General features: G+C 36.7%; 1 protein-coding gene across 2 annotated transcripts in view; it reads left to right on the top strand.

The window, feature by feature from the left end:
* Window positions 1-25997, top strand: part of PDE7A (phosphodiesterase 7A) — a 66997-nt gene that overhangs the window by 14379 nt on the left and 26621 nt on the right. For both annotated transcript variants that reach the window (XM_016198883.2, XM_016198882.2), the window contains exons 2-3: window positions 16102-16162; window positions 19677-19760. In XM_016198883.2, coding sequence (XP_016054369.2) covers window positions 16102-16162; window positions 19677-19760 — 145 coding nt within the window. The remainder of the gene's footprint in view (window positions 1-16101; window positions 16163-19676; window positions 19761-25997) is intronic.

Below are 25997 nucleotides of genomic sequence, written 5' to 3'. Positions count from 1 at the left end.
ATTTTTAATTCAAAGATCTTTAAAGCAATGAGGAAGTTAATTTGTTACTAGGGAAACTGGCATCATACATTGCTGGTTATAAGACTGTTTTATATCAAAGTTTAACAAAGTACAATTGTTAAAATATTTAAGATAATATGTAATCTTAAGATGTATATATAAGATATAAAGTGGTGACATATAATATGCCATCTTTCACTTGATAGTCCTTTCATCTACTAAATAGTTAAAAGTATCTGAGAATTAAATTATCCATTTGAGCATTTGTTTTACAGCATTCACTTTTAATAACTGTAGGTATTCCATATTTCTATTTTTATAACCAACTAGTTCCTTGTAATAATTTCCTAAAGATTAATTCCTAGAAGTGGGACGGCTAGTTAAAATGTTAGGTGTGGTTTTAAGCTTTTTGTTAAACATGGCCAAATTACCTTCCAGAAAGCTTCTATCAGTTTACACTCAAACAGTAATGTAAGTGTGGACCAAAATATCTAAAACCAGGTACTAATCAAGCCAGTAGTTACAAAATAGTCATAGGGATGTAAAGTACAGCATAGGAAATATAGTCAATCATATTGTAATAGCTATGTGGTGTCAGATGGGTACTAGATTTATCCAGGTGATCACTTCATAAGATATATATATACCTGTATCTAATCACTGTGTTGTACACCTGAAACTAATACAATGTTGTGTATCAACTGTAATCGAAAAATAAAAAATTATTATTTTATTTTTTTATTATAAATAAAATTGGAGTACTACTATCAGGGGCCCTACAATGAAGTTGAAGTTGTTAGGGAAGTTGGACTTCCCAAGTCTGCACCCAGATGAGGTTTGGCCTTTTGGACTTACGTGCTTGCCCTAGAAGTACATCCTGGAACTGCGCCCCCCCCCATAACTATACCTACCTCAGAGTTTCATCACCTGGACCTGACCAATCCGTCCTAAACTAGTCATCACATCATATTAAGTAGCCAATAAGAAAAGTTTCTTTGTTCCAGTTTGTGGTTTTTGCCTTTATAAGCTCCAGCTTTCTTTGTCTTCCTGGAGCATATTTCAGGTCTTGCCCTGAATCTGTCTCTCCTGGATTTGAATCTTTTAAGACCCCAAATAAACTTTTAATAAACTTTTATAGCCTCAGATCTTTATTGACTGACGTAGACTCATGTAAGTTGTAAAGTATAATAATACAATAAAAAACTATTTTAAAAATAGAGAATGATATCTGTCTCCCAGTTACATATTTGTCTAATTTTGAATATTTTCTGTCCAACACTTTAGAAACTTTTCAGTGAACAGGAGTTAAAATTTCAAAATCAACTGTACTTGAAACATAGCCACTATGGTCGCAGTTTATATTCCAGGTTCTAAACAAGGAACTTTAAATGTATCTTCTTTATCAATTTTAAATGGCCTATACTTTACTTTTTCTAAGTGCTTCTTGTCCATAGAATGAATTAAAACTTATAGCTGCGTCAGTTCACCTATTTTAGTGTGGTTTTCTTAAGCTGCCCCAGTAAATCTTGAAATAAGCCATTCTGATGGCCAAAATGACTGAATTTTATTTTTCTCTTTATACAGCCACATGTTCATGTTGGAGGTGTTAAAACTGACGTGATTTCCCAAGTGGTAGAGAATCCATTTCAGATTGAGAGAATGAGTTGGGTAAAACTGGCAGTGATAATGTTCAGGCTGTGTTCAGGAAATTGTGATTAAATCATTTGGCTGGAATTAGGGTCCATATAGGGCATAAATGAGATAGGGTTAAATTTGTGCCACAGAAGACAAATAGTGGTTTTCTGTATTTTCTTGGTAATAAAAAATATTGTGTAGGGTAGGGAAGGATGGATGACAAGTTGCTGTGTCTACACTTTGAGAGTTAAATATTTTGTGCTCTGGTATCTCCTTTTAACCTTGGTCATATAGCTTTTTTCTTATCATATCTGTTTTTCTTATATCAGCTTCCTCCCACCCCCCAGTTTTATCAGCTTTTTGAAAGAGAAATAATAGTGTATACATCTCTACCAGAACTGTGCATGTGGCGGGGAAGCAGAAAGGGTGCGTATACACACACACCTTGCCTTCTCATCCTCTGGCCCGTGGTTCCCAATTGATAATGGCAGATCCCAGGACAATCTGGGATTTGGGCATAGAATTCATGAATCCACATGTATTTGAAATAGTAAACTTGAAAAATTAAATCTCATGCACTAGTGTTTCAAATATAAAAGTAGATACTGTTGTAATTAATGAATAAAATTCATTTAATCATAACTGCTGAACTCACAATGTTGTATTATTTTGTGTTTTCTCAACCAGTGGATATGTTTTGTATTCTTTTATGAGATGGTCAGTCAGGTGAGGCCACAGGAAAAAACAAAAATTTATTATACTCACAGGAGGCAAGGCACACCACACAGGTTGCATGGGAAAACACCAATGTGGTCAGGAGGCAGAGACAGGAGCCAAGGGAAGGCATTAGGCCAGAGCTGGTTAAAGGGTGTTAGATGATTTTTAAAGGTTTGTGAATTTTAGTTAATGACTCTTCATTTGGACTGTGTCAGAGAATTGGGTAAGGGCACCTTGGTGAAGATCCTGGTTTATCTTTATGGGAACTGTCTGTTTTGATTCTTACTACATCTTTGTGTCCACGTGGTTTCCCAGTATTGAGGTGGAGGAAACTGAGGCTTAACAGCTTCCATGGTTAAAAAGAGTAGACCTTAGAGTTTACTCCATGATCACATGACCCAAAGCTTATGCTCTCATGATCAAGTTTTAAGAGAATATTTGTTTTAGGTGAATTTCAGACTTAAGAGAATTCCAAACTTTAAGGAAAATTAGATGAAAGTATTCTTTCCTATGTATCTTTTTATTGCATTAAAATAAACCTAAAATTTACCATTTTTATTTTTATTTTCTTAACTATGTTTTTATTTATTTTTGAGAGAGGAAGGAAAAGGGGGGGAGAGAGAGAGAGAGAGAGAGAAACATTGATTGTCTGTCTCCTGCACACCCCCTACTAGGAATTGAGCCTGCAGCCCAGCATGCACCCTGACCAGGAATCAAACTGGCGACCTTTTGGTGCATGGAATGACACTCAACCAGCTGAGCCACACCAGCCAGCACTTTAACCGTTTTTAAATGGATAATTCAGTGGCATTAAGTACATTTACATTGTTGCTTGAAGAAAATTTTTTTAGAGAAAGTTTTGTTGACATAAGATGATATAAATTTTTTATATTTCTTTGTAGTGTTCATTATAAATGAATTTCTTTTGAACAAGAAGTACCATGTACTTCAATGCAAGTTAAAAGTTATTTTCGCCTTTTTAATTCTTTGTCTATTTTAAACAGAGCATTATAATTATATATACTAAGTACAGAATCCTTCATGTTCTTTTCATTTTATTAAGTATAAATAAGTGGTATTATTTAAGAGAAAATAGTTCTTTTTTTCCAAACTGTACTAAACTGCTTTTTATACATTGTTCTAGTTAGAGTTCCTTAAAGTAGCATTAGTCTTAATTGCCTTTGCAGTTAAGTTCATTAAAATGGTAGCAAATCCGAGAGATGAAAATCTTTTTGCCAGCCTGCATAAATTTGTATCATGCTCTTTTAGCTGATGGTTGTCAAATTGCACATAATATGATTCAAGCTATTTTTTTAAATGAGCCTGGAGTGTAATTATTATTGTCATCGTATTCCATTAGTCATAGTTACTGGGAGACGCTCTGCACTTGGCGAAACCCTGGGCTTTGGTCTCTTTTTGTTCCCTACAACCATGAGGTTGGAAAACCTCAAAGCGCAGATTCACCCTTTGACTCTCACCTCAGAGTAAAGCCAGCTTCAGCGCTCTGCTTACCGTTGTGCATTGCTGCCTTCACGTAGCATTTGCCTGGGTGTTCCTTGTTTTCTTACCAGCTCATGGAGTCATTTCAGTAGATATTTTCCAGCGTTTTGGTGGTTTTCTGTGGTAAGGCTAGTTCTCTATACTAGTCCACTGTTGGGAATGCAAGTGGTAATAGTAGGAATAGGAATGGGAATAGGAACACAGGTTTTGTCTTGGTGACCTAGTTTATTCTTGGCTTCTTTCAAGTACAGAACTGGGTGAAACAGTTTTTAAAAGTATCTGCTGTATCTTGCTTTCATCTTAAAGGAACTAAAGGAGCTTAGATTGGGGCGAGGGGCGGAACCAAAACTTCTGTAGCCTGGGTCTGGAAGAAACTTTAAGCCTAAAGGGAGATTCAGTTTGAGAGTTGTTCACTTGCTTTTTGTATTGTATTCAAAGCTGTGTCTTAACTAGCTTTAAGATTACTGCTGTTCTAAGAGGGAAAGGAATGTTATTTGTATATGTGTATGTGAGAGAAAAAGCAGATAGCATGGGAGGTGTGTATTTAGTTTGAATAGTTACCAACTGTGAGTTTTGGCCTTTTGCCCTCCCAGTCTTTTCCTGTTTATGAGCTAAAGATTTTAGTTTTAACAATCTTCTCTTCTCTCTTTGGGTAATCTTACCTTATAGTCTTGACTAATAGAGGATTACTCTTAAATCCCTCTCTCCAGCCCACCTATCTTTCAAGGCCTTGAGAGCACCAGCCCAGCTACTGAATAAATACTTCCACTTGGCTATCCCTGGACCATTTAACCCTTTCCTGAAACATTGAAGAGAATCATCTCTTAAATCCCATCACCTTTCTTCATTCCCGTGACCACTACCCTAATCTAGGCCAGGTCTCCTGAAGACTGAAGTCTTCCACTGTGTTTATCTATTCCACACACGGGGACCCTAAGTATTTATTCCCAAATATAATTTATGAATCACTTCCCTAAATAAAACTTTTCAGTGGTTTCCTTTTGTTCTTTGTATACAGTTCAGACTCCTTAAAACTGTTGACAAAGTCTTTATTACATCTCTAGTCTCAACCCCCTCACCACTCCCAATTTCACTTTACACTCTCACTGTATTAAAGTTCTTTGTGGGTGAAACAGGATAGATATTGGTCCTCTTTCTGAAATTCATGTTTGTGTAAATGTGTTACGTGCCGCCGAGTCAGCTCCAACTCCTGGCAGCTCTATGAATGAGTGATGTCCATCATATCCTGTCCTCAACAGCCCTGCTTAGCCCTTGTAGACGGGTGCCTATAGTTTCTTTTATGGAGTCAATCTATAATTCAGCTTTACTGAGGTATAATTTATACACAGTTTGATGAGTTTTAACAAATGTGTACACTATGTAACTAATACCCCAATCAAGATATTGTAATCTGAAGTACCCCAGAAAGTTCTCTTGGGCCCCTTTGTGGTCAGTTTACCCCAGCCACTGCCCCAGACAACCACTATTAATTAGTTTTGTCTTCTTCTAGAACTTTGTAGAAATGGAATCATACAGAAAGTATTTTTTTCCTGATTTTCTTTTTTTTTACTTAGCATGGTGTTTCTTGAGATTATCCGTGTTGTTGCATGTGTCAGTGGTTTTATTTTATTTCTGAGTAGTATTTCATTGTATGGCTATACCACATTTTATTTATTAGTTGATAGATGTTTGTATTGTTACTAGCTTTGATAATTACAGAGAAAGTTGCTATGAGCATTCATGTTCAGGTCATTTTTTGGACATGTTTCATTTGCAGAGAGTTATGATTGCTCCACATCCTTGTTAACCCTAGATGTTTTCAGTCTTTTAAATTTTAGCCATTCTTGTGGGTATTTACTGGTATCTTGCTGGTGGTTATGAACATCTTCTCATATGTATTAGTTATTTCTATATCTTCTGTTGTGACTTGTCCAACTCTTTAGCCTATATCTTAATTGAATTATTTGTCTTATTAAGTTGTACATTTTTGATATATGTATAATAGATTCTGGATACAAGTCCTTTTTCAGATTATGTATTTTAAATGTTTTCTTTGAGTCTGTAGTTTTCATTTTAACACTGTCTTTGAAAAAGCAGAAGTTTTGAATTACACTGAAGTCCAATTAACATATTTTTTCTGTTATTATTAGTGTTTTTGTATCTAGAGATATATATTCTCATGCTTTTTTCTTAGAAATTGTATTATTTTAGCCTTTATTTTTAGATATATGATCTGTGTTAATTTTTTTGTATAGGAAGAGATTGGATGTTGAGGTTTCTTTTCCCCCCATATGTTTATATAGTTTTTCCAGTGCCATTTGTTGAAAAGACTATACTTCCCCTTGAATTACTTTGATACCTTTGTCAAACATCAATTGACCATGTAAGTGTAGGTCTGTTTCTGAATTCTATTCAGTTCTGCTAATCTGTGTCTGCCTTTGTGTAAATACCACACTATCTGGATTACTGTAGCTTCAAAAAAAGCCTTGAAATCAGGTGGCATAAATCCTCCAGTCTTGTCTCCTGGCCACCCCCCCCACCCCCGAAAAAATCTTGGCTATTCTAGGTGTTTTGTGTTTCTGTGTAAATTTAGAATTAGCTTGTCAGTTTTTGCAAAACATGCTGGACTTTTAATTGGAATTAAAGATTAACTTGGAGAAAGTTGACATCTTAACAATATTGAACCTTCCAATCCATAAAAATGTGTAATAGTTTCCTAGGGCTACCAAAACAAAGTATCACAAGCTGGGTGGCTTAAAGCAAGGGATATTTATCCTCACAGTTCTAGAGGCTAGAAGTCAGAAAGTAAAGTGTCAGCAGGGTCATGCTCCCTCTGGAGGCCCTAGGGAAGGAGTCCCTCCTTGTCTCTTCTATCTCCTGATGGTTGCTGGCTGTCCTTGGCATTCCTTGACTTGTAGATGCATTATTACAGTCTCTGCCTTCACCTTCCTATGGCCTTCTCCCCTGTATAGTTGTGTGCCTGTGTCCAGATTTCCCTCTTCCTATAAGAACACCAGTTATACTGCATTAAAGCTCACTCTAACCCTGTATCCCCTTTTCCATTGTTCTACATGTATGCTATTTATTTTCTATCAAAATGCAGTCTTTATTTTTTTAAGTAATTTTGTAATTAAGCATGCTGGTCTACCCTTTGTGTTTTATGTGCAGATTTGATATGCATTTGTATGATCTGCATCCCAAGAAATAAACCATAGAACAAGACAAGGTCAAATGCAAAGTCCTGTGATTTACCTCTAGAATTCTTCCACTAGTTTGATATCAGGTACTTAGTTTCTGGGCGTGTTTGTTCAGTCAGCTAGGAGTCAGCTAGGAGTCAGCCTACCTGTGGGGGTCACATTGCTGTTTTGTTCTTAAGGATGTCACGGGAGACTGTATGCAGCCTTGCTGAAATTTAGGCGTCTTGTGTCTGCGACATTCTCCTGATCTAGTATACCAGAGGCCTTACACTTACATTACATACATTGTTTTCTAAGTCCAAACTCTACACTTGTGGAATCTATACTACTGTTTTTTTCCTTTTGAAAATTGTGACCATCTCCACTTTTCCGTAATTTAAAACATATTATGAACAATGGTTTGATAAGTCTCTAAAGTTCTTTTTACTATCACCAGGTGTAGTTTTCTGGACCAGAGACTTGAATGTTTGTAAAATGTGAATGTGTTTTTATTACTTCCTTCATCCTAGGACTAATCACATATCTGTTGCCATCAAATACTGGGATACTGTGTAACAGAAAGCTTAATTCAGGACTTTAAATCAGTATGACACAAAAGTCTTAATTAACTTGTAAAACTCCCATGTTACTTTAGTTTTAAAATAATTTTTGTTATCGAAGTTAGTTACCACAATTCTTTTGTCAGTTTTATATCTCTTGAAATTCATACCATATGAAAAATAAAAAGTCCTGATATGTGATTTTTAGTAAAAGAAATAAAAAGGCCTCCCTCATTTATTATTTGTTATTAAAAGTGGTGGAATTCAAAATGATAAAAGTACAATTGGAGGCTTTTGACTATAGTGTTCACATTTTTCTATTATAAATTTGGTTATAGTTTTCTCCAGACACTGCTTTGTGTAAAGAACTCTGGGATAGGCTATTTCCGTCAACAAGACTCCAAAATTATAGTCACTGATGTCAATGCAGATGAGTGTAGCCTAATTTGGTCAAGAGAGGGGCATGCCGAGTCTCTATATGGATAGCTAAAGGCTATTGCCAAGATTGACAGGTGTCCTGTGGGTGGCAGAAAGCCCTGGGATAAAATATGCGCTTGGATTACTTCTCTAAGACACAGTTATCAAAGTCATACCTTTTCTTTCTATTGATCACACACACACACACCCCCCTAAAATAGTGAGGTCTGCTTTTAATGCCTTAATTTTTTATGTATTAGTTTTACAAGCCCCAGAAAGGTAAAAGTTTTATACTTTCTTCTTAAGTATCAAATTCTGTTTTAGAAAGTTTAGCTGTATCCTATGCATTAATTTTTTTGGTATAGTTAAGTGCTTTTGTTTGTTTCTTTGCTACCCTGCCATATTTCACTAAGGCTTTGAGAGGTGAGAAAAGTTAATGTAAAAGAATACATTTGTTATTGGTGTAAAAGAAGTAACTTTTATGGAATAATAAATTACATGACCCAATCTGGAAAGATTAATTTTTAGGAGAATTTTTTAATATACATAATATTGTAAAGGAGTGTTCATACTAATTGAATAAACAGCTTTGGTTTTTATTTAATCTTACTGAAATTGTTTTATTATTCAGAGAAGCCCGGTAATTTACCAAGATAAATTAGTATTTCATATCTCAAAATAAGAAAAAGTTTTAAAGCAATTAGGTTCATGCCATTAAGAAAGTTAAGAGCATTGTTTTAAGAAAAAAACTATTGCCTGAGATTTTTGTAAGACTTGAGTGATGTAAATGTGCCAGTAGCAGTGAAGGATCTCTGATTTTAGGCATAAACTCAATAGCTATTTCTATTCAAATTGGAAATTTTGTGATCTGGGAGGATTGTGTTTTGATTATCTCTGTATTTCAGTGTTAGAAATGTAATAGAAATTTAAGAAGAGGATACTGAAGGAACCATTTTTAGGGAGCCAACCTGTTCACTAGTGTTAAAAATGAAAGCCAAGACCCTAGCCCTAGTAGGGCTCAGGGAAGGTTTCTCAGGACCCTGGGCAAGCGCAGAGCATATTCCCCTTGTGGAACATGGTGATTACAATGAAGCCTTGAGTTGGGGTGGAACTAGAGTGGGTTAGGCCATTATTCTTAGATCTTCAGTATTTAATTCTGATTCAATTACAATTTATTGAGAGCCTACTACAAGCTAGGTATTCTTTTTTTTTTTTTTTTAATTTAAAATATTTTTTTCAAATATAACTTCATCGATTTTAGAGAGAGGAAGGGAGAGGGAGAGAGAGTTGAAACATCAATGATTGAGAGGGTTGTCATTGATCAGCTGCCTCCTGCACGCCCCTGACTGGGGATCAAGCCCGCAACCTAGGCATGTGCCCTGACCGGGAATTGAACCATGATCTCCTGGATCCTAGGTCGATGCTCAACCACTGAGCCACACCCGGCTGGGCAAGCTAGGTATTCTTTTATAGTTATTTAACTCCTGTGAAGGGAAAGAAAATAAGGCCCAGAGAGGTGGTGACTTGCCCAGGGCCACTCTGCTTTAGGCAGTAAAGCTAGGAAATAAACCCAGGCTCTTGACTGGTGGAAATAATCTCAACAGAAATTCATTTAAAAGAGAACTTTTAGGACTGCCTTTCTTACTTCCTCCCCCCTCCATGTCTTAATTCTGATTTTTTCCGTCTGGTCTATTCAATCCTTCTCTTTTAAGCTAAAAGAAAGTACAGATTTTTGAGCTCACCATTAACCAAAAGGACACCTATAAAAATGTTTAAGTACTGTACCAAAAATAGCTACATTGTATTTGCTTCTCAGAACTTGACTTTTTAAGCAGCTGATTGAAAAGGAAATATCCCTGGACTAGGAATATTCATGGTGTAGGGGGCTAATTTGGAGTGTGCAACCCAGTTTAGAGAGGCAGATAATGAACTCGAGCCTGTTTTAGCCACTGGCCCAGGCTCCACCGCCCGTTAGAGAGGGCCACCAGCGTTTCTCCTGAGAATGGGGCTGATACACACACTGCTGCTCTGTCCTATTCCTGGGCGTCCTTTGAGTTTGATTACTGCAGCCTACTGGAGTAGAGAGAGTAGTAATCAAAGACCCTGACCGTCTCATGTCACACCTAATTTCATGACAAAATTAAAGTTATCTCGGTTTGTGCAAGGATTAAAATTTTTATGTAGACTTATTAGTTTATTTATAAGTGTATATTGATTTCAGAGAGAGGAAGGGAGAGGGAGAGGGAGATGGAAACATCAATGATGAGAGAGTCATTGATCGGCCGCCTGCTGCACACCCCCTACTGGGGATCAAGCCTGCAATCCCGGCATGTGCCCTGACTGGGAATCAAACCTTGATCTCCTGGATCCTAGGTCGATGCCCAGCCGCTGAGCCATGCCGGCTGGGCTAGACTTATTAGTTTAATTGATGCTTCATTTTGACAGATCTAGAATTAACTTTTCTTTTAAATAAATTCTTTGTACTGGGAATTGGATAGTGAAAATAGCATTATGTTTTAACTGGTTGGGTTATGTTCAAATATTTAAGAACCATCATTTATGTACCATTGATATACAGGTGACTTTGTCTTGTCATGAACTACAGTCCGTGATATGGTCCTGTCACTTCCTGAGTATTTCTAGCCCATTTCTGGTTATCCCACCACCTATTCCGGGCGATCATCGCCTCTCTCCTGGACCTCTGCGGCGGCCTCCTCACTGCCCACCCAGACACTACCCCGCCTAGCTATACTTGACCAAAACCAACTAAAATTTTTCAGCAGGTTGGAATTAGCTTTTAGGATGAAGACAAGTCACCTTCATGGGGCCTCCCCTCCGGCTTTCTACTTTCCTGCACCTCAGCCTCCCCCCACACCCCCTTGCTCTTCTTTAGTTTCTTCTACTCACTGGTTTTGTCTGCTCCCCAGCCGTCATGCCTTGTCCCTTCGTTTCAGTTCAGGGACATTTCAAAGACTCTGGGAAAGAGTCCTTCACCCCTTAATTAGGTCATGAGCAGGCTGTGCTGGCAGTGTCTCAGCTTCAGTGTACTTGGTGCCGTTGCAAAGTTTGATAACGTAGATGGACTAGACTGCAAGCTCACAAAGGCAGGAGCCGTGCCTGTTTTTACTCAGTGATGATGCCCCTGGTGCCTGCATCTGGCACAGGGGCGGATACATAGTAGTAGCTTAATAAATATTTGCTGAGTACTTGAATGAAAGTTTCATGAAAGGCTTTTTCTCAGCATCATGAGGATGGATGAATACAGCCCCACTTTGCTGTAACAGCTCATTCACAGCCTAGAGAAGGAGACAGGTACCAGAAATATTGTAATCTAAGCTAGATTGCAATTAGGGCTCGGAAATACTATGCTTTCAATTCTTGAAAATGTACCATTCAACTGACCTTTGTCAATCAATTCAAAATGAGTGAAGTATAATGTTAAATAGCACAGACAGGATTTGTGAAAGTCTAACCTTCACACAGTAATCCTAGCTCTAAAGGAAATAAAAAGCTGAACAGTCAGTATTAAAAGTTGAAAAGATAGAATAAAATGCATTAATATCTTTAAATTCCAGGACATTATGCCTGTGAAGCTGGTCTATGTGTGGGAAATGAGGAAATTTTTAGTACTGCCAAGCATTTTTTCAACTCCGTTCTACTCCGGCCCTGGGTTGTGGCATGCAGCACGCGCTGGGTAAGAAGGCTGGCTGGCAGCGCATTCTCGGAGGAGTCAGGTGATCCTTGTTTGAAGGCAGCTGCTTGAGGTTCAAGGCAGTCAGTGTCCCCTCTCTTCTGCCTCGGGACAGCTGGTCATTCTCAAACTCCTAACAAGCCTCTCTTGCTCGTTGCTTGCTGGGGAGGAGGGAGATTATGCCGCCTGTTTCTGATTGATCCAATGGGAATTACATTGATCTGGTGTCTGGCCTTGGTTCTTATCAAGTGGATCGCCTCTAAGGTAGGCCGTCTTTATTAGGATTGTAACGTTAACCATTAGTTTTTATATTTGGTAGGAATGAAATTACTAGTCAGGTTTCTTCTCCTTTTGCTTCAATTTTTATTTCTCTAATTAAAAGAGTTCTGAGGTCGGTGGAAAAGCTTAGCATTACTGTGTGAAATGTTTATTCTTCCCCCACCTTATTCCTTCCCGAGGACTTTTCATGGTGTCATTCCTTGGTATCATTCCTTAGCAGTTCAACTTTTAAGATTATAAAATTATTAAACAATTTAGACTTTTAGTGTACATATTTTAAACATTCTCTTCTGGAGGTAAAGAATTTACTAATGCTTATAAATTTAAAGTATAGTTTTTGAGGATTTCCAAATAAAATGATAGTGTATAAACTTTTTAAAAACTACCACCCTCTATTATGGTCTCAAGGTCTTGCTGCCACTAAAATGCATGCCTTACTTATAATACATTGAAAACATTTAAAATTATTATATGTCTGTTATCTTTTTATTTAAATTCTAAATATCAGGCTTGAGAAATGCTTGTTAGAACGCTGGCCATTTACCATCTGGAAGACTGAGAGTTTAAAGTAGCATATATTTAAGAGTATAGTGTTTGAAATTATTTTTCTGTACTCATATGAAAAGGATTATATTTTTTATCCACCATGCAGCTTTTATCTTCCTGTGTTAAGAAATTGAAGAGTATTAACTTAAAATTCACAAAGTGTCACTATTTGCCAAGCCACACAAAAGCTCCTTCCTATATAGTTAAATTTCTTTTTCAAGCAAGGTTTTAATTCTTGGTGTGTAATTTTTTTCACACTTAAGCATAATTCTTTTACTTGAAGCAATTCTCTTTTCTCAGTAACACGAGAAAAACTCTCTTAAATCCTTGGGTCTTGCAAGTTAAGAATTAATTTTGTTGCACTGATGGCTGTTTGCTCATTGTGTTTAAAGGATTAGCTTGCCAAGTTATTGAATGAAGGTCAAGTTAATATTAATGCATTAGTTGAATTGTGGATGTTTTCAGAGACTTTACCTTTTATAAAACCACTAAAAATTTAAGTTTTTAAGCAAAAAGAATGCTAATACTTTGTGATTTTTTAAAAGTATGTTGTTTGTATAGGGACTAAGAATGGGAAGAATACTGTTCAGTGGGTCAGTGCAGTCTTTGACAAGGCACTCGGACACGAGCATGTTTTTTTTTGTATATGTAAAATGAACTTTGGCTGGGCTTCATCTTTTGCAGTATGTTACTATTTTTCGGTAATGCTACCAAAAAACTAATTTAGTGCTACTGTGTCTAAGCCCTTTAACCATCAGTTTACTTACCAGAAAAACTAGGCCAATAAAACTAACCTCAGAGATCCTGTGTGGGTTGTGGGATTTTGTATGAGAGCACCTGGAATATTTTCTGGCACAGAGTAGCAAGGAGCTCAGCAAGTGTTAGTTAATGTATCATTACATTTTCCTTGTAAGGGAAATACACATGCTTTTTCATAATAGATCATTTTAGTGGAAAAGTTGAACAAGATAAAAACAATAGCACCTAAGATATCTTTGGTCAGTTTTAAAACATGTTTGTCTTTAAAAGTTATGTATTAACTAATCTTGGGAACAACTTTTACACCTTTTGTCGTTTATCTTGTGGAAGAATGATTCACCCCGATTCAAGGTGTAGTGAGTGTCTGCAGTGGATCCTTTGGAACCTGACAGTTTAACTTGTTTGTGCTGCAACTGTCAGTTTCTGATTACCTCAGCCTCACCCATCTTTTGACCTATACTAGTTTGCTTTACAAGTTGTTCCCAGGATGGCTAAATTAGAAAAGTCACGAGTAGGAGCTTCTCAGTTATTTCCATTCACTGGTCAGGTGAAATGGGAATGTGGATGATAGCTTAGAGTGTTTTGTGGCTGACAGTGCAACACAGGAATTTGGTTAACACAGGAATTTGGTTAAATTTGTTTTACTATTTTTATTTAAAATAGAATTTTACTAATATATAGCTTTTAAAATTGTAACATTAAAAATATATATGTTAAGTCTGGTACTGCAGTTGGTGTATAAAGCACATAGAAATGTGTTTTAAATACCATGATTCTGCCCTGGTGGGTTGGCCTGGTTGACTGTAGCAGCGTCCCACACACCAAAAGGTTGCAGGTTTGATCCCCAATCAGGACATGTATGTGAGGCAACCATTTGATGTTTCTGGCATTGATGTTTCTCTCTCTTCTTCCTTCCTCTCTCTAAAAATCAATAAACATATCCCCTGGTGAGGATTAAAATAACAACAACAACAAATAAATAAATAAATAAATAAATAAATAAATAAATAAATAAATAAATTACCATGATTCTAATATGGAAGTCAAATTTTTATTGTTATAATTTAGTGTATTTTTCCGAAATGAGTTACTTTAGATTATTCTACCTAGACTACTTAGTGAGAGAATTTAATCTTGATCCGTGAGGTGATGGATGAATGAATTGAATTATCACTTGGGATGTATTCGTTAATGTTTTCAGATACATACATTTTAAGTTCATTCTTAAAAAGATTTTTGTTTCACTTGGATTTATTTCGTAAGAGTTATGTCTTGGCTTAGTATAGCATTTAAGCTAGTGGACAAGAATTACTTGTTAGTAAAGAATAGAATAATTTGAATATTTTGCACATCCCTATTAATATATTTTTAAAATTAAATTCTACCCTTTTTGCCAGGTTTTTATTATGATTACTACAATCCCTGTCATTTTAATATCTAAATCAGTGCCTCTATAAATAAATCTAAAGTGATTATCTTAAAATAAATTTGGTATGTTAGTTATAATCTAGACAATGTTCATTACTCATTTTTTGACTTACACTGTTTTATTTAGCAGCTGATAGTAACCTTTCTCAATCTTTAATATGTGAAGTGATAAATGAGATTTTACCTTTCTAATTAGTAGCTGTTTTAGTAAGCACTCTTCCTACATTAAAAATAATAATCCAACCACTCTTTTAAGGACTGTTAGAGATAATAGGTTAAAATTCATTTTAACAAGCTATTATCCAAGTTATTGGGCACTAGCAGGTTGATATCTGTTGACCCTGACAAGGTATTACATAATAATATCTGTAGTCTCACCAGTATGATCTGATAGAAATATTTCCACATAATATGCTTTCCAGGCTACTAGGTTTTCCACTAATAAGGGAGTATTAAGGGAGGCCTGTAATACAATATGCTGAATATCTTTGGAGTGGGGATTGGAATAGCAGGTGTGAGTGGTGCCTTTCCTTACCAAGTGATTAAAGAGGCTGTTTGCTCTAGAATAGATAGTTCACCATGAAACAGTGCAGAGGCTTCCTTAGGATATTGTGTTGGGGGAAAATGCTTTAAGTATGATGCTGCCGGGATTGTGTTCTGTATGATTTGGTCCCTTGGGATTTGAGATCATGCTTTTCTGTGTAGTTTTTTAATAGTAGATTCTTTTTTTTTAATTTACATTTTTATTGATTTCCAGTTTGGGGCTAGTATGAATAATGTCTCAAGATACATTTTTATGTCTGTCTACTTTTAAACATAAAATATATTTTAAAATCTCTTTCAATGGCATCCTTTTTTTTGTTTTACAAATTCATTGTCTTCTCAAATCTCTTTGAGTACATTCCTTTTTTTTTTTAGTACACTCTTTACATGTGATTTTTTTAAATTCTCATTTCTTGCTAGGCTCTGGGCCATTTATTTTCAGCTAATGGGTTTCTTCAGATGTCTGATGGTTCTTGTCTGTCTGCTTATTTATGTTTAAAGGAAGGGAGTAGTAAAGCAGTTGAGCCATCTCTCTTTAGTTCTGCTTACCCCTGCAGAAGGTCTCCCCCAGGTGGACTTGTCTGACATATGCCAACATCGAATCTCACCTACACCTGCTCCTCACTCTGAATCCATATTTAGGGTCGTGCTTAACCATACTGGGTTATGACTGTTTGTCTTCCTTACAACTATAGATTTCAACAGCAGATGCCATATCCAACTAATTTCAATTTGTATATCTAACTTTTCTTTCGTTGTGCTTCATAAATAATAAACACATTTGTTGAATCGAATTTTATATCATATTTAATTGTCATGCATTAAAAGTGTGTGTGTATTTGTTTTTTAGAGGCGTGGAGCTATTTCCTATGACAGTTCTGATCAGACTGCATTATACATTCGTATGCTTGGTAAGCATTTTTTATTTTCTACCAATATCAGTTAACTTTATTAACATCTGCTATTATTTGAAATTGAGATTTATTTAAATAGGTAGCTTTTCATCACTGTTTGCAGCAGGGATAATCTGTTACTTTGTAACTGAATCTAGAAACCAGTATTGAGTGTGATATGAATAAAGTGGCATTGGGGTTATAGGTAATTGAGAAATTGGCTTAATAGCTGGGACTGTCACTAGTGCCCAATTTTAAATTGTGTTCTGAGTATTCTTCCTAAAGTCTTAGATTCGTAGAGTTGCTAAGCACTAAGTAGATGTCCGTGCCAGCACAGACAAAGGCGAGGCCGTGGAATACCTACCTGATCAGAGAGTCCTGCTGCTGGGTGTATTTTGTTCTCGGTTGGCTGGTGAGGAAGACCATTTGTCTTCTAATCTCAGTTTTTAAATTTTTAGTGTATTATTTAAGTCCACAAAGTAAAATGAATTTTCACGTATATGTATATAATTTCTCTCTCTCTCACATTTAGCCTTTTACCCCCTCTTTCTTGATCCCTTGTACTTTAATTCATACTGTTAAAAATGTAATGTTAGGATTCCAGTAGGCAAATTTGCCCACCTTTTCTTAGAGGCATCTTCCATGGCGACCTCCTCATGCACAGTTCTTCCCTCAATTCTATGATACTGAGATTCCTTGTCTTTCACCTACTTTTCTGTTGTTGTTTTTTGCCTTTTTCACTAATTCCTTTTCATACTCTTGAGCCTAAATGTTCTCCAGGGCCCTGTTTTTGCTCTTTCCCTTTCCCGCCCTCTTATTTACCTTGTTATCTCATCTGCCTCAGTCTCATTCCACTCTGGTACGTGTTGTCCCCTTTCCTCTTCACTGTCGCCATCTCTCTCCACATCTATTCAGGATGCTGCTCTCACTGAAACAGAGATTTAGACTTAACGGTTTTTAAAACTCTGTGGAACTTCTCCACATGGGCGTATAATGGGTACTTCACATTTAACTTGTCTATTAAACAAAAGATTTGTGTTCCCAAGGCTGTTCATTTTGCAGTCTTGCCATCCCAGAAAATGTAACTCCATTCTTCTGGAGTCATTCTTGACTTATTTCTTATGTAATCTACGTCTACTTTATCAGCAAATCTTCTTGGCTGATATCTGCAAAATATAACCAGAATTCTGCCACCCCAGTTGTGTTACCATCCTATCTAAGCCATAGTTGATTTTTAACTATAGTCACATTGTTATACATTAGAGCTCCAGAACTTACCTTGCATAACTGAAATGTTGTACCCCTTGACGAGCATCTTCCCATGTCCCCCTCCTCACAAGCCAGTTATTACACTGTTTATTGCTCTCAGTCCTTAACTGGTTTCTCTGTGTCTACCTATGTAACTCAACTCTAGTCTACCCTGCCAGAGCAAGTCTTTTCACACATAAGTTAAATCACTCTCACTCGTATGTTCAGAATTCTCTAATAGTTTTCTATCATAGAATAATAGCCAGAGCCATTGTAATGTCCCATAAAGGTCCAACATGATTTGGCCATACTACCTTTCTGACCTCACCTCCCACCAGTTCCCTTCACTGACCTCACTTCAGCCATGCTGACCTCTTTGCTTGACCTAGAACATGCCAAGCATACTCCCATTTAAGGGTATTTATTTATACTTCTCTTTCTTGCACCTGGAAACCTCTTCATCCAGATAACCATATGGCTCACAGCCTCACTTCCTTCAGGTCTCTGCTCATATGCCTCCTTTTCAGTGAGGCCTTCTCTGACCACACTAATGAATCGCTCCTCCTCACCTCCTCCCTCCTGTTCCTCTTACCTTGCTTTCGTTTTCTCCATTTTACCTATTGCCATCATCTTTAGAATGAAATTATTTTTTATTATTTGCCTCATTCCATGAAAGGATAAGCTTCATGAAGACAGAGACTTGATGTATTTTGCTTACTACTGTATATCCTGAGCCTGAAGGGTGGTTGGGTGCTCAGTAAACATTTACTGCAGAGTGAAGGAACCACCACTTGAGAAGTGATTAAACATGTTGGGATGGACTCCTGGCAAATGACAGGAGCCTTGAAAGAAATGATGGCCTTATTTAGAGAAACAAAGAGTAAGCAGGAAAGCCTTGGAGGCATGTAGAATTGCAAGAGCACAGGAATAGGGACTGAAGACAAAGGTCATGAGCCTGGAGGCTGAGGAAGTGTAGTGGAGCCTGCAGAGCGAAGTTTAAATCCTGCTCACCCTTTACCCTAGCTTCCTGGCATGGACCTGCCACTTCTCAAAATCTTAGTTTCTACATTTGTAAAATGGGATAAAGGTCCTATCTGTCAGAGTTGGTTAGAGAATTAAATAAAGTAATGTCTATAATGCCCAAAAAGGAGTGCCCAGTCCATGGTTTGCACTGGTGCTGTATAGAGAAGTACATCTGCACATCATATGGGTAAATGCAGAAATAATACTGAGCTTGTAAAGACTAAAGTGTAAGCACCGGCTGGTTTTCTCAGTGGATAGAGCATCAGCCCACAGACTGAAGGGGTCGAAGTTTCGATTCCCAATTAAGGGCAGTTGCAAGTTGATCCCCAACCCTGGTCAGGGTGCCTATAGGAGGTAACCATTCTATGTCTCTCTCACATCAGTATTTTTCTCTCTTCCCACCCCTCTCCCTCCCTCCCTTTCACTATTTAAAAAATCAATGGGAAAAATATCCTTGGGTACCCTGGGTGAGGATTACAGAAAGAATGAAGTGTAAGAGCCAGCTAAAGGCCTGGGTGTGCCCCCGCCAGTGAGAAGGTAGAAGAATGATCAGATTAAACAAGTCAGAATCTTTAACATTTTAATTTTCTGTACATTAAAAAAAATTGTAGGCTGCTTAAGAATAGGTAATGTATTTTCTATTTCTTCATATCCCCTATGCAGGGATGGGAACCTTTTTTCTGCCAGGGGCCATTTGAATATTTATAACATTATTTGCGGGCAGTACGAAATTGTCAACTTAAAAATTAGCTATGAAAAGAAGCTCCTAGATTTATTGAATTTCGAGTCCAGCCTGCAGTTGCCTTGGCAGGGCCAGACCAAATGATTTGGGGCCGGACGTTCCCCATCCCTGCCCTATAACCTGTAGTATAGTGCTAGGTACAAAATAGACGTTCATAAATATTTGCTTCTCCCTGTGGCTTTTTAACATTTTGTGCTGAAGATTTTTTTTTAACTCCATGTGAGTAATAAGATATTAGGTTGAATTATCATAACACTTAAGTCATCTTTCAGAAGGCTAACTTTAAAATATAGATTATAATAGTCATTATTGTAGGAGTAGATGTAAGCAAAATAAAAAACTCTATTTAGCCTTACAACTCAGTACTGAAAATTTATATAAATCAGCTCTTAACTACTTATTCCATATATATTACTAGTGGGCCACTGCTTATGATGTGATGCCACATAGAACTTTGTGGCATAGACCTTTCCAGATGGCAGCCTTCTAAGCCTATGTTTTATCCTTGATTCTGTCCAGGAGATGTACGCGTAAGGAGTCGAGCAGGATTTGAATCAGAAAGAAGAGGTTCTCATCCATATATCGATTTTCGTATTTTTCATGGTAAGTGTTGGCAGACACAGTATTTCTCTCAGACGTTGATAAACTTCAGATCTTTATAAAATTACATAATTTACCAAGGGGAAAAGACTATATAAGAGAAAACTCTGTTATGTTTGGTATATTTTAAAAACATTGGGTCATGATAAATGACACTTCGTTCCTAGATGATGTTTGTAAAATGTTTAGGGATAATTAGAAATATGAAAACTGATGTACCTTTTTAATTGAAATGTGAAATTACTTTGGTACATTTTATCTTTGAAAAAAATTTTTTTTCTTGAGTTTTAAATTTTATTTTTCAATTATAGTTTACATTCAGTATTATTTTGTATTAGTTTCAGGTGTACAGCATAATGGTTAGACAGTCAAATACTTTACAAAGTGATCTTCCCGATATTTCCAATATCCACCTGGCACCATACATAGTTATTACAGTATTATTGACAATATTTCCTATGCTGTACTTTACATCCCCATGACTGTTTTGTGACTTTTAATTTGTACTTTTTAATCCCTTTACCTTTTTCACCCAGCCTCCCAACTTCCTTCCCCTCTAGCAACCATCTGTTCTCTGAATCTATGAGTCTATTTCTAAAAAATATATCTTTAAAATTTTTATTTTGAATATTTTGTTTTCACTACTCCAGATATTTTTGTGCACATGACATTGTCTAAAGGTATTGCAAAATTAACAAGGTGTATCCTTTTGGTTTATTTGAAAATACACATCGCCTTTAATGATGTTGGGTAGAATGCATGTTTTGAAAACAAATATTGAGTGGGTCTGGCCCATAATGGAGAAAAGGGAAAAAACAGAACTTCTAAAACCTTTCAATATTAAACACAGTAAATCTGGTTTTGGAGAAGTTCCAGTTTTGGTAATATTGGATAAATTATTTGGATTAATACTCTAATTAAAAATATTAGAAAAATTGGCAAAACATAGAAGATGTATTTGAGTATATCAGAATGCTGTTAAGGCAGAGAGATGACCTACTTTTTCAGGCTACTTGCCCCCTCAGTAGCATCTGTTGATTCTGGGAAAGGTAGATAATAAGCTGAGCAGAGATTTTGGTGAACACTTAAGGCTAGAAAAACAAAAACAAGTCGTTATAGCTCACTGAGGTTTGGAGATTGGTCCTGTAAACTGTTGATGTTTAAGTTAGAAACCCCAAAATGCTAAACCTTAGAAACAAATCCCAGCTTTGAAACATCTTGATCAGCGATTAGATTAAGGTGATCTGTGACTTTAGTGCCTTAGTCATCTGCTAGAAGCAAACATTAATCCTCTAAGTCTCAAATCACCTCTGAATTTTTCATATGCAGTATCAAACACTGAATTAAAAATAAAAACTCATAAGGAGACAAGACAATGTGACAAAAAAATGAAGCGGAAACAACAGACAATAGAAATATCCACAGGGGATCCTAATATGGAATTATTATATGTGGGCTTTAAAATAACTAAAAGTAATTACATTGATTAAAAGAGAGAGAGAGAGAGACAGGATTGAGAACTTCCTTGGAGAATGTAAAAGAAGAACCAAATGGAAATTCTAAGACTGAAAAATGCCATGCCTTAAATATGAACTCATTGGAGATGGTTTTAACAGCATATAAGACCAAAATGAAGAGATAATTAGTGAATTGGAATATGGGTAAGAAGACAGTATTTAGAATGAAACAATGAGGCAAAAGGTAGAAAATACAGAAAAGACACATGGAGTATGTTCCATTTACATATTGCTCTGTACCGGTCAAGAATTGTGACGAATCTGGGATTTTACCTTCTTAGCTAACAAGTTTTTGCCTGTTACTGCTTCATGGGTGCTGGCAGAAGACACAGGACTCCTGGATCAGAGACAAAGGACTTCATTATTCATGACACAGCAACGTGAATATCATATTGTGTCAGTTCCTCCAGCACCCCCCTTCCCCATGTCCTACAGTGGCAACAGGGAAGGGATTATGTAGATATTTTACAAACAATGAGTTTGCATCACATTTGAGGAATAATGAGCATGGGAATTTAGCCCTTTTATACTAAGAATACTCTGTGTCCCAGAGAAAGATCTTACTTATTCCTCAGGGATACTAACTGCAAACACAGCCCTGAGAAATGGCCCAGGTAAAGATTGGTCAGGGCTTGACATTCTTGGCACATCCACCAAGAAAGTGAACTGACACTGGGGCCTTCGTGGAGGATTGCTTCTCCCACTAGTAACAGCTGACCCCAAAACTTACTGGCATAAAACAGTAACCCTTTTTTATGATCAGTAATTCAGTGTCTTTAGACTTGTCTGTGCTTCACAATGTTTTCACCTTCACCTGGGGTAGTTCAGACAGCCAGAGATGGCTGGGTTGGCTCCACTAGGTCCATATGTTGGGGCCTCGGTTCTTCTCTACATGTTATCTCCTGGGGCTAGAACACCCAGGATGGCTTCTGCACTGTCCTATCTGGCGCAGGGATGGGATGGCTGGAATTTCCGGGATTGGCCAGGAATTCTCTCTGTAAACGGTAGTCTCAGGGTAGTTAGTTTTGGCAGTTACCTTCCCCCAGAGCAAGCATCCCAAGAGAGAGGAAGTGTGGGAGTTTCTAGTCTCTGAGGGTCCGGGCCTGGACGCTGGTGCGTCATGCTTTTACATTCTGTCGATCAGCTGTCACACAGTTTGCTCACATCATGCAGAGAGGGCATGGACCCTACTTGTCGAAGGGAGTAAGGTTAAAAGAACTTTCAGTCTTCTATCTTTAATCTGACCCAAAATGTGTCGAAAGGTGATTAGGGTCCCAGGAGAGGAGAGGGAGAATGTAGCAGAAGCAGCCTTTGGAAGGGTAATGCTTGGGAAATCTCCATGGCTTGATAAAAGACATTAAGGTACAGGCTCAGGAAGCATTATGAATCTCAAGTACAGTAACATTACAAGAAAACCACACCTAGCTATAACAAAGAGTAACTTTTACAACCAGAATCAAAGAGAAAATATTTAAAAGAGAGAGAAAAAGAAAATTACCTTCAAAGGAGCAACTATGAGATTGCCAGAAACAGGTTGTTTAATTTTCAACAGAAACCAGGAAACTAGAAGATAACTTTGAAATGATGGGAAAGAAATAACTATCAAACTAAAATTTTAGCTGCAAACCTCCCTAGAGAATAAGAGAAAAAGGGACTTCACCTCTTACTAAGGCCAGCAGAATCTTGATACTAAAACCTGACAAGCCCTTATCACTCATGAGTATAGATGAAACATCCTAAATAACGTTATTAAATTAAGTCTGCAATTTATAGGAAGAATAATATATTTTGTCTCGATTTATATTTTTCCAGAAATATAAGATTGTTTTTAACATTCAAAAATCAATCATTATAATTCACCACATTAATAGAATAAAGGAGAAAAGTCATGGGTAGACCTATATATACCACAAAAGCGTTTGATAAAATTCAGCATTCATTTCTTGTCAAAATTTTGGGCAAGCTAGGAATACAGAAAAACTGATTTAATCTGAAAAAGGGTTTTTACATGAGCTATAGCCTTTCTCAAATCTCTGCTTTCACTCAACTCTCTGGAGAACAGGCGACTTCCTCCTTTCCTGTCCCTCCTCTTGAGTAAATTGGCTTACTCTAAGTGGGCTGGGCTGGAATAAGAGCTCCGGATACGCCTACACATGTTTTTCTGTGTTCACTTGGCCATATACCTGGTGTCTTAAAATATAATATTTTGAGTCTTAAATTAATTAGACTTGATGAAATGAGTTCCATATTGACTTTTTGTCAAAATTTATTGTTTGCTCTAAATTTATAGGTCCCTAAATTTATGTCATTCTTTTACATGTTATTTTGAGCTCATATAATAAGAAGTACTAATAGCTTTAAATATAAAAGACTTATTATAATTACTAGTCTACATGTACACTCAGGGAAGTACTTCCCTGGTGTGTTCTGCAAGATTCTGGCATGATTTTTAAATTGTAATGGAAACTGCCAGCTTGGCAGTTGCTTCTTTTCATGTAATTCACCAACGCTTATTGACGTTATACAGACTGGAAGGCATGGTCTCTCTGCCATCGTCGAACAATATAAGGAATATATTTCTTCACAGGTTTTTTCCTCCCCCATTCCACACAGGTGCATTTTTTCCATTTTCTGTTTCTCCTGGCACGTGGTAATGTTCCATTCCATGTAAATACATTTTGTCCATTATCTTGAGCTCTTTATTCATTTTAGCACTTATTTCCACCCCATACTAGGGCAGCAAGAGAATCTTTCAGGATATTTACATTGTAGCCTAAAAGCTCTTAACTTTACGCTTTTGTCTTATCTTTTTGTTCCTGTTCTCTGGCAGCCTCTGGCTCATAGTAGAAATTTAATATTCTTGATGCATCAAATTGACTAAAACTGTTTATCTTCTCTAGATTTTATCTGTTAGATTTTATAGGGTCCCATTTGTATTTCTATAAGTATAATCTGTATTAACTGTTAACCAAATTGAGTTTGGTTACTGCCTTTCTGTTGAATCGAATGTCTCTTATTGTTTTATTATAAAGTCCCACTATGAAAACATATAGAACTCTCCCTGAATTTTCCTTTGATCTTCATGTGTGTTTGATTTGGGGTTGTCTCCTGTCTTCCTAACAGGGCTGTTAGACTTGGATGCTTGTTCCATGTTTAGTTATATGATCAGAAAGAACATCTGTCTCTGTGTATTTTGGGCTTAAAAGCTTATGTTATACTGATTTTATTGTCTTAGATTATCTCAGTCTTTAATATATAGTGACTCTCACACAAGGGTAGATCCTATTATACTCGGAAGCTTTTACTGCTTCTCACTTTAAGGATAAAAGTTGTTGCTTGGCATTTCCCTTTGCCCTGACTTTCTTTGTTACAGTGTTTTCTTTATTTCCTACCATGCTGCCTGGTCATTACTTCCCTGTTTACAAACATATTCAGTGGTTTATCCATATTTGTAATTTAGTCTCTCCTTCAAATTGTGAGCACACCAGCCTCTGCTTATTGCTGTGGTATTGTAGACTAAGGTCATATTTTTAAATTTTAGTTTGTTCCCAGTTGTCTTGAAATCATATCTGGTTGTTTCAAAAACAACATTTCTGTAATAGTTCGTGGAGATACAACAGGAAACAATAATCTCATGTCTTTCTCTCTGCCTTTTTCATCATGAATGTTCCTACCTCCTTCCTATAACACTTTCCTTATCAAGCAGTGCTTGAAGAGATGAGCACTGCTGTATTGACTTGAATTAGGAAACAGCATTCTGCCCCATGTGTGTGTTTTTAAAAACTTATCTTTCCAGGTGATCAAGAGGTGCCTGCTTGGAAAACCCTTGATTTCTTATCTCCTGGATATCTTCTGTAACTTCATAGCATAAATTAGGCAACGGATATGGATTAGACCTTAATCGTAATACAGCTGAATGGCAGTTTAATCCTACTTTGGAGAATTGGGGAAATTGGAGATTTAACTTCAGGCTTAATTTTGTATGTTGCCCATTAAGGCCTTGTGTACTTTCTTTTCTTCTTTCTCAGCTCACTAATAAGGGAATTAAGAATGTAATAAATAAGGACCTATGTTCAAGTTCTGAGTTTGAGCATAAGAGGGACCCAACATAACACATAACCCATAACGGAAGAGTGGAAATGCCCAATCCATAACATAATAAGACTAATCTTTTAAAAGGGTTTTATATCAAGTATTTTATCAAATCCTGTCAAAATGAACAATGAATTCTGCAAACTAAGGTTATTAGGGGAAAGAATATTGGTTATACAGTTTATTCTCATGTTAACATTGATCTAACTTTATAAATAACTCACTTTTTTGATTTGTAATAAAGCTTGGATTGTCTATATATTCATTTTAAAGTAATGAGTTGGCCTATTTTGAAATCTTTTAAATGTGTGCATTTATTTCTGTCGTACATAAAAGTTTACAGTGGTCTTTGGGTTGAAGTTCTGCTATAAAGAAGAATAAATCTGGTATTGTTAAATACTGTTGAAATTATATGTTTAAAAACATTTGAACCTGAAATTAATATATCAATTATACCTTAAATAACTTTCCCAGTGTCACAGGTAAAAATGGCAGAGCTGGGATTCAAACTCAGGTGTATGACCCCAAAGCCCCTGTCTGCATACACTGTGCTGTAGCCTGTCTGTATCAGTGTGTGCTCCTCTACTAAAAACTATTGCTCTAAGCACCTAGCTGCCCCTCCACCCTGCAT

This window comes from Miniopterus natalensis, chromosome 16, assembly GCF_054644295.1.
Source record: "Miniopterus natalensis isolate mMinNat1 chromosome 16, mMinNat1.hap1, whole genome shotgun sequence".
Classification (NCBI taxonomy): Eukaryota; Metazoa; Chordata; class Mammalia; order Chiroptera; family Miniopteridae; genus Miniopterus; species Miniopterus natalensis.
Note: the sequence above shows the minus strand (reverse complement) of the source record. Positions and strands in the feature narration are given on the sequence as shown.